The 9,090-nt window shown below is 44.9% G+C and overlaps 1 protein-coding gene across 11 annotated transcripts; it reads left to right on the top strand.

Moving 5' to 3' along the window:
- On the top strand, positions 1-8,562 carry Trim40 (tripartite motif-containing 40). 11 transcript variants are annotated; one of them, NM_001172168.1, is made up of 6 exons: positions 33-181; positions 465-1,312; positions 6,097-6,192; positions 6,794-6,907; positions 7,494-7,516; positions 7,696-8,560. In NM_001172168.1, the coding sequence occupies exons 2-6, from the start codon at positions 974-976 to the stop codon at positions 7,760-7,762; spliced, it is 639 nt and encodes a 212-aa protein (NP_001165639.1). In that variant the 5' UTR covers positions 33-181; positions 465-973; the 3' UTR covers positions 7,763-8,560. The 11 variants fall into 11 exon arrangements, with proteins under 11 accessions (XP_006523966.1, XP_006523971.1, XP_006523970.1 ...); NM_001033235.3 differs by having other exon boundaries at positions 6,794-7,009; XM_006523903.3 differs by lacking the exon at positions 7,696-8,560 and having other exon boundaries at positions 1-76; positions 805-1,312; positions 6,794-7,009; positions 7,494-7,685.
- Positions 8,563-9,090: the final 528 nt, after the last annotated feature.

Here is a 9,090-nt window from a genome sequence, read left to right as displayed (position 1 = left end):
GGTATTTTCATTTCCCTGATAATTCACTGCTGAAGCAGGAGGAATCTCTTCACCTTCTCCCTAGTTTCACAGGCATGTGAGTGTATATAATTGGCATAATTCAAGAAGAACCGGCTCATCTGCTGGTCTTCTCCCTAGGTCTGGAGACCAAGAAAATGAAGTTGAAAAGGAGAGATTTGAGGTAGGGTATTAAGAGAGTAATTTTGGGGAGGGTGCTCAAACAAGAAGTGGGGTAAAGAAGAGGAGGAGGAAGAGGAGGAGGAGGCACTTCCTTTTTTAGGTCATCCTTGGAAGTTGTTTGAAAGGAAAGGACAAAGTAGCGTCATATGTTCTCTCTCTCTCTCTCTCCCTCTCTCTCTCCCTCCCTCCCTCCCTCCCTCCCCCTCCCTCCCCCCTCTCTCCTGTTCTCTTTCTCTTTCAACATGACATCATTGCACTCTTGGATAACTTGATGGTTAATAAAGGGTCACTGACAAGGTTCCACCTTAAGAGGTTAGTGGTATCAAACAGCAGCAGTGAGCCCTGTAGGGAACCAGCCCCAGAGGGGACACATAAAGTTCTGTCTGAATTCTCCCTGCCAGCCACACAGTAGAGACTGTCAGCTTGTCGTTGATAGTTTACTTCTGGCCATGACCGTAACAAGGTGGCCTAAAATTTAGCTTTAAACTGTAAAACGATTGCACAGAAAACTCTCAAAACAGAATTGGGGTTTGGAGCTCCTGCTTCCTCCAGGTCTGTGGAAGAATTGTATAAGGAATAGTTTCAAGTTTAGCAAATACTGAGTTTTTTTTGAAATCCCTGCAGGATTGTGTCTCTTATAGTCCAGACTCTGGACTCTCTGATAGTGGACAGTGGCCTTAAGTCCAGGCCCCAGTCCACTTTATCTTGCTCCAGATCACCTTCTACCGAGCCCTTTCACATGGGACAATCTGGCCTTCAAAAGACCCAGTGGGGAGACTAGTGAGGTGGGACCATGGGCTCTCTTGACAAGGACAACCAGGACATTTGTCCTATCTGCCTGGATCCCCTGAAGGAGGCTGTGAGCACCGACTGCAGACATCTCTTCTGCCGCATGTGCCTGACCCAGCACATGGATAAGGCTTCAGTCTCTGGGATTCTCAGCTGCCCAGTCTGCAGGAAGCCATGTTCCGAGGGGGTCCTTGGAGACAATTACATCTGCCACACCCACCAGAAGAGGGTGCGCAGGTTCTGTGAGGCTAGCGGACATCTCTTGTGTGAGGAATGCCTCCAATCCCCTGAACACCAGTCCCATACTGAACTCTCCATTGAAAATGCCATCAGCCACTACAAGGTAAGCTTGTGTCACCCCATTGGACCCTTCCTAAGTTCAGATCCTCACAGAGGCTTGGTAACTGACACTCTCCTTTGACTTTTCTGGTCATCCAACTTGGGGCCTTGGTCTTTGCTTTTCTGTGTGCCTCTCTGCTACTATCAGGGTTTCCAGGTCTCCGTGTATCGATGTAGGTGATCCTGCTACTATGATGGTGAAGACCCAGGAAGTATGGGCCACTGTGTTTACTCTTGCTGTACTAGATAATGTATTAGTTCATGAGATGCTGTGCTGGATAATGAGAGGCTGTATTACATAATGTACAAGTTAATGAGATGTTGTACTAGAAATGAGAACCACTTCTTGACTAAGATTATATTGGGTTCCCTGGTGGATGGTCCTAGAAGCTAGTCTAGACATGTCATCAAGTTTTATCTGTGCTGTTATCTTGTAAAGATTTGAAATCTGAAAACTTGTACACGATGCCCTATTCCCCTCTCCCCCCTTTCCTTCCTTTCCGGAACACTACTGTTGTTTCTTGTGTTATTTATTTATTTTTTTCTAAAAAAACGATTCACGCCTTTGGTAGTAAATACAGTCGATACCAAATGATAAAATATCAAAACTAAAACTCTTACCTGTGAGATATGAGACCATTGAGGGTAAAGGAGTGTGGAACCAAGCTTTCTTCCCTGAGTTTGATCTCTGGGACTCACATGGTAGAAGGATAGAAATGGTTCGTATTAACTGCCACTAACTTCCACCTAAGTTCCACCATGGGTGCCCCCTTCCAAGTAAATAAATGTAAGAAAATAATAATGAATCTTTTCCCTTGTCTTTACCTATTCACAGTCTTCAGAGATAATCAGCATTAGATTTCTTTTGATCTGTCCTTCTAAAATATATCAGTGTGTTTGAATAGTCTTTTTTATCATACACTCGTGTGTGCGCGCACGCGCACACACACACACACACACACACACACACACATGCACTCATTCACAAGAGAGAGGGACAGAATCAGAAAGACATACACTAGGGATGTAGCTCAGAGGTAGAACACCTGCTTGACATAGATGAAGCTGTGGGTTCAATCCTCGGTACTTCAAAAGATAAAACAACACTGAATTATTGTGTGTCTACATGCTGTGTTGGTAAGGATGTGCCGTGGCTTGCATGTGGAGGCCAGAGGATAACTTTGTGAAGTGAGTTTTCTCCTTTTACCATGTGGGTTGTGAAGACTGGGCTCAGATAATGAGACTTGGTGGCAAGTGCCCTTACCCACTGAGCCATCTTTCCAGTGCCCTCTGTCTTTTCCTCTATCTTTCCGATGTTTTGGACATTTCCTCATTTTTCCCATTAATGCATCCAGAGCTCCTGAATGTCTCTTTCCAACCCCATGAATAGATCAAAAGTTAGAAAACTAGATTATTCACAGGTTATGGTTTTTAGGTTACACAGGATAACATGATGAATACATTTTAGTGTGTATTTTGGAGACATTAAAATAGCCAAGATATTTTGGTGAAAGTATAAGCTAGAAATCTAACTTTACCTTTTCCAAATTATAGCAAACTGTCCCACCACCATTTTATTGAATGTCCCATGTAGCTCTTGTCCTGTCCCATTGTTCTTTGTATCCTGCCTGTATGCCAACCCCCTTCCTCTTCCTCCTTTTCATCTTCCCCCTTCTTTCTTTTTTCATTCCTTTCCCCCTTCCTCCTCCTCCTGTTCCTCTCACAGTACTAGGGGTAAAGGTTGAACCTAGGGTCTTGTACATACATGCAAGGTAAGCTAAATATACAGTCTTCTTTTTTACTTTTTATTTTGAGACAGAATCTTACTTTGTATCCCTGTGCTATAGCCTCCAGAGTAGCTAGATTACAGGCATATGTCAGCAGATTCACCATGTCAAACAGTTCGAAGAACTGCGCATTTGTAATATAGACAGGTTTTTTTTTCACTTTGTACAATTTAATTTATTTTTATTATATGTGCACATGTGTTTTGCCACATGTGCACCACATGCATACCTGGTATATGAGAAAGCCAGAAAAGATCATCAGATCCCTTGGAACTAGAGTTACAGGAAGTTACAGGCTGCCATCTGGGTTCCAGGTTCTCTCCAGGAGCAGTCAGTGCTCTTAACTACTGAGTCATCTCTCCAGACCCATTGTTTGTTTGCATTCCTCAAGACAGAACCCTACTCTGTAGTCCCAGTTCATCTGTAACTGATGGCAGTCCTCCTGCCTTAGCCTGCTGGGTGCTGGAATTACAGATGTTACCACACTTAGCTTTTCTTGTTCTACCGTTTGGCTCCGCCCAAAGCTTCTTGCTAGGCTTCATCTTTTTCTTTCCAAACCTTAGTTCTCTCTTTTTGCTTCTACTCTTTTCAAAAATAATTGTAAAAAAAAAAAAAACCCAAAAATAGTTCTAGGGTTTGAACGCAAGGCCTCCTCACACATGCTAGACCTCCTCCTCAGCACTGGTATTTCTCTTGACTCAGAAGAGCAAGGAGTCAAAGGTGTACATTGTACACCTGCTAATCTGCTAGAGAAACCTGCGTCATCTGGGGATGCTAAAGGTGAATGGTTCTGACATTTCTGTATGATGTCATATCCTTAAAATGGGTTCTGGTCATTCAGTGTCTCCCGTGGAGTGGCCTCACCCATCCCATCATCCTGCTGTCTACACCTTGTGGTTGCAGCCTCACCTCTAGGGCCCACTCTCTAACTCCCTCTGCTTCAGAAGTTCTGAGCAAGCGTCTATCGTCTATGGACATTTGGCTTCCATTTAACTTCTGTTCTCACCTGATGATCGGCATTATCAATGCCTGTGAATAAGAAGGGCTGTTGTCAAGTAGATACCCAACCTGAAACTTCAGGGGCTTCACGGTGAAAGCCAAAGCTGACCCTTCCTTGTCTGCCCTGTGCATACTTCCCTGTCAGGTCTTTCTACCCAATAGTGAAGGCTAAATATTCTTTTATCTTTTTTGCCCTTTTTCTTTGTGGAGTTGTGGTTTGAACCCAGGGCCCGCCACATGCCAGGTAAATGTTCTATCACTGAACGTCTTCCTCAGCCCTGAAGGGTAAATTTCCAAAGTCTCTCAGATAGTTGGCTTTTAAAGAAAGTCGTCACCATGTGGAACAATAGACGAGACAGTCTAAATCGAAACCGAATGTACAGGATGATTCAGAAAGCTGAAAGGGCCATGTTCTACTGTGTCTACTAAGTCTACAGTAGAGGGGTAGGGCTTCCCATGAGTCAGGTGTGCAAAGACAGGGCTCTTCCATACTTGAATGATTAACTCGGGTCTGCGCTGTCTGTAAGATGTCACGACAGGCATTGGGGAGGAAACGCAAAGGTGATTCAGGACTTCAAGTCCATACTTAAGTAGTAACAGGAAGTGTAGAAAAATAAATATGAACATTTGTTCTTATAAGGAAGACAGTGAGTGTCTGCTGCACGTACATAAACAAGGCCAACTGCACTTATCAGAGAGGCAGGCAAGAAACAGAACTACAAGTGTTGGTGATCTAAGAAGGAGAATAGTGGGTGGCCCTTCCTAGAGTGATCAACCAAGGCCTATCCGGAAGTGACATCACGGAAGTGACATCACAGCTGAGACATGCACCAGGACAAAGACGGGGTGTGGGGAGCAGATGCAGAATCCAAGTCCAGAGAAATCCTGTTACACTTGGAGAATTTATTAATCAGGGTTTGTTTAAAATTTCTTTAATTACTTTTTTTCCACATTAGCATACAAAGTCATGGTCTGGAGCCAGGTGTGGTGGTGCAAACCTTTAAGCCCCAGCACTTACGGCAGGCTGATATCCAAATTCCGAACCAATTTGAGCTACACAGTGAAACCCTGTCTCTACAACAACAAACACACACACACACACACACACACACACACACACAGAGACACAGAGAGACACAGAGAGACACAGAGAGACAGAGACAAACAGAAACAGAGAGAGAGACACAGAGACAGAGAGAGGGAGACAGAGAGAGAGGAGGTGCATTTACAGGCGTTAGAGGCTAAGTAGTTAAGAGGGAGTATTGCTCTCTCAGAAGACCTAAGTTTGGTTCCCAGCACCCACACCAGGTGGCTCAGAACCACCTGTATGTAATTCTATCTTCCTGAGATCTGCTGCTAGTGCTTGTCTAGGCTCCTTGGGCACCCATACACATGCACATATTCATATGCAGACACATACTCCTGCACATAATTAAAAATTAAAACATCTTTAAATATGTTTCTAAAACCGGAACTCTCTTACTTATCTTAAACATGGTAAATGATGCCCCCGTCTTGTTTCATGCATTTAGAATTATTGACATTATTTATATTTGCTTTCTCTCAAAAATATTGTTCGTGTGTACATGTGTATGATGTGTATGTGTCCTTGGAAGTCAGAAAAGAGGAAGGTATTGAATTCCCTAAAACTGAAGTTACAGGCAGTTGTGAGCTGTCCAATGTGGGTATTGGGAACTGAACTCAGGTCTTCTGAAGACCAGTAAGCGCTCTTAAGTGCTGAGTCATTCCCCAGAAATGGCTTGGTTTTGTTTTTTTTGAAACAGGGTCTCTCTACATAAACCTGGCTGACCTGGAACTGGCTGTGAAGGCCAGGCTGGTCTCAAACTCAGTATAGCTGCCTCTGCTTCCCAAGTGCTGGGATTAAAGGTGAATAGCACCAGGCCTGGTTTTGATGTTAGTTCAGTCTCACCCAAGGGCCTGTTGTGTGCTGTGGAGGATTCCCCTGTGGACACTGCCTCATCCTCCACCTTTGTCTCTCTAGGAAAGACTCAACCGGAGAAGCAGGAAGCTCAGAAAGGACCTTGGGAACCTTCAACAGCTGAAGGCTCAGGAAAAGAAGATGCTGCAGGCTCTGCAGGTGGCTGTCTGAGTTCTGAAGGGCCTCTCCCTTGTCGTGGACAACTGTCTTCAGAGCAGCCGCAGTTGTGGAACTGTGATCATGCAGGCTGAAAACCTTGGTTTGGGGCTTGGTTTTGAGATTGATTAGTGAACAGAATGCGAAGCCTTCTGACCTCCATGCATTTTTTTTTCTTAAAGAAAAATACCTATTCTCCCTGGTTCTCAGCGAGAATCAAAATAGATAGTTCAAAATTTTACAAAAGTCACGAGACTCCAATCTGTCCTTGGCAATCACTCTTCTATCCCCCTCGCTCACTTGGGTGAGCTCTCTCCTCACTTACAGGGCTGAAAGCAGACATCAAAAGAGCATAGCTGAGTGGTGTGTGTGTGTGTGTTCCACTGTGGCAGGACTCCAATATCTGCAGATGTGCTCAGAACTGTGAGGTGGGAAGTGGGAGGAGCTTTGTGAAGAGCTCCTGAAGTACAATGGCTGGTGAGGCAAGGCTGTGTAGGAAGAGGAGTGGAGAACAATATTCCCACCTAGCTATTCAGTGCTTAGAGAGCCAGGAGAGAGCCCTCTATTATTGAATCTCAGGGTAGCTCCTCTTCTCTGCTTTCAGGTGGATTGTGAGTGTCACAGGCTAAGAACTGACCTGCAGAACCAAGACCAAACCAAGGAACAACTGAAGGCTCTCCCATGGCATTGGCTGGACCAAGAGGACTTACCAGAGGAGGTGGCCAAGATCTTTAGCTTCTCTGAGGCAGTAACACAGCTCAGCATCCTGGTTTCTGGCCTGGAAAGGATGGCCAAGGATCTGGATGCCAGCACCCTGAAGGTGTACTTCCTAAGACACCCCCAAGTTCAGAGAGGGATTCTTTGAATAGTAAACAGGCTTCCTGCAGGTCCCTTCTGGGAGGTGTAAGGGGAGGTTCTCCTGGTATGTGTGGTGGTTTCAGTGTGTGTGCATGCATGTGTATGTGGTGTGTGTGTGTGTACATGAGAGCACACGAGTGAGTGTTCGAGAATGTGTGTGTGCATGTGGTCTGTGTGTGTACATGCACATGCATGCTCTCCTGAGCACAAGTGTGCATGCATGTGTGTGTGTGTGTGTGTGTGTGTGTGTGTATGTGTGTGTGTGTGTGTGTGTGTTGAGTGTGGGGCAGGTGGATTGTACAGGTCTACACCATGACACAACAGAGTGAGGCGGGGTGCTGTGCTTTGGGTCTCATGGCAGCATGCAGAGCGGCCCTCAAGCATGAACCAGGGAGGGTATTCAGTGGCAAGAACATAGAAACTGACTGTCACCTTTTCTTTCCCAGGATGCCAGTGACTTACTGGACAGGTATAAGCCCCTTTCCCTCTGTCCCACATATGAAGACACATGCAGACCACATAACATAGATATGTATATGGGCTAAATTTAAAAAGTCAAGGAGATATACTTGATACCATCATACTACATGGCCAGGGGAAGATTCAGTAGAACATGTATGAATTAATGAATGATTTCTTTGTCTTTAGGAGCGCACCACAGAAATTAGAAGGACTTCTCTCTCGTGTTTCTCCAGCTGGTCCAAAGCTCAGTTAGTCTTCCTGGTATATTCTCATCCTCACAGCTCCCATCTGATGATCTAGCTTCTGACGCTGGGACATAATCTCCTTCCTAAGCCAGACTTGAGCTTGTGGCTCCCACTGCTGTGACCAGACATTTCAGATCTCCATATAACTGTGTGCTGATGATTGCACCTACTGCCCATGGTCTCGTGGGCATCGAAACATCTGGATGAAAGAGCAGAGTGAGCCCACCTCAGCTTATGGAGTTTGGCAGGTTTATTGGGTACTAGCTCTTCTGACTCTGATAGAACCTCCTGTTTGTACAGCCCACACTGACCATTCATTATGACTGTTGCATGCAGACTTGAGGGTGATTTCCACAGTCCTCACCCTCATGTTCAGGTACTTGTAACTTTGTCCTCTGGAGAATGAGTGCCATCAGTGACTTGCTTCTCATTAAAGGAATATAGCAGAAGTAATGAAGGTCAACTCTAGTGGCCATAGACGCTTTCTTGCTGATAGACACATTCAAGAGACTCTTTTTGCTAAAGTTGGGGACGCTGAGGGGAAAGATTTGTGGGCAGCTCCTAGTTTCCTAGAGCGGCCTCCATCTTCTGGGTGACAAGAATCAGGGAACCTGGGCTTTACAGTTGCAGTAAACCCTTCCACCACCACAAGTAAAGTTGGAAGTAGATACTTCTGGGAACTGAAAATGCCCCCACTAATCACCCTGTCCCTGCCCATAGTTTCCATAAGGACTGGAAAATTGTAAAAACAATTTTCTCTTACTTCTGTATCTGTTTTTATAATAAACTTCCCTATTATTTAAACCAACTGGGATGGGTCTCTCTTTTTTTTTTTGTGATAGAATTACCTTTTACAATGTAAGTAGAGAAAAATCAGGAGTCAACCTGTGGATGTCAGGTAAAGTGTGTAACACTTCTCTGGGGTCTGGTAAAGAGCAAATTGGGAGCCTAAGCCTGGAGCCTTTAGACAGACTGTAACTCTTCCTGGGGAAGCAAATGGAGTCTGGAGGTATATCAGTCACCTTACTGGGAAGTCATCAAATCTTTCAAAAGGGAGTAAGCTTCAAGTTATCTAGGGAGGAACATACACTGATAGATTGGAAGAGTATCTTCACGCTCTGGCAGTTTTACTTCTCAATTTAAGAAATATAACTTAGGGAACAGAGAGACAGCTTGGTCATTTCAGAGCACCGGCTGCCCTTCCAGAAGCCCAGGGTTCAATTGCCAGCACCCTCATAGTGGCTCACACTTGTCTGAAACTCCAGTTCCAAGAGATAACACCTTCCTTGGGTCTCCACAGATAAATACCAGTAGGCATGTGCATCACATACACATA

This window comes from Mus musculus, chromosome 17 (assembly GCF_000001635.26).
Source record: "Mus musculus strain C57BL/6J chromosome 17, GRCm38.p6 C57BL/6J".
Lineage (NCBI taxonomy): Eukaryota > Metazoa > Chordata > Mammalia > Rodentia > Muridae > Mus > Mus musculus.
This window is presented reverse-complemented; position numbering and strand designations above follow the sequence as displayed.

What these genes read in the sequence shown, in the direction of transcription:
- Trim40 (XM_006523903.3), top strand. Translation starts at nt 974, where the DNA reads ATGGGCTCTCTTGACAAGGACAACCAGGACATTTGTCCTATCTGCCTG. An exon ending in ATGCCATCAGCCACTACAAG is followed by an intron (nt 1,313 to 6,096) that starts GTAAGCTTGTGT and finishes TTGTCTCTCTAG; the next exon opens with GAAAGACTCAACCGGAGAAG. An exon ending in AGATGCTGCAGGCTCTGCAG is followed by an intron (nt 6,193 to 6,793) that starts GTGGCTGTCTGA and finishes CTCTGCTTTCAG; the next exon opens with GTGGATTGTGAGTGTCACAG.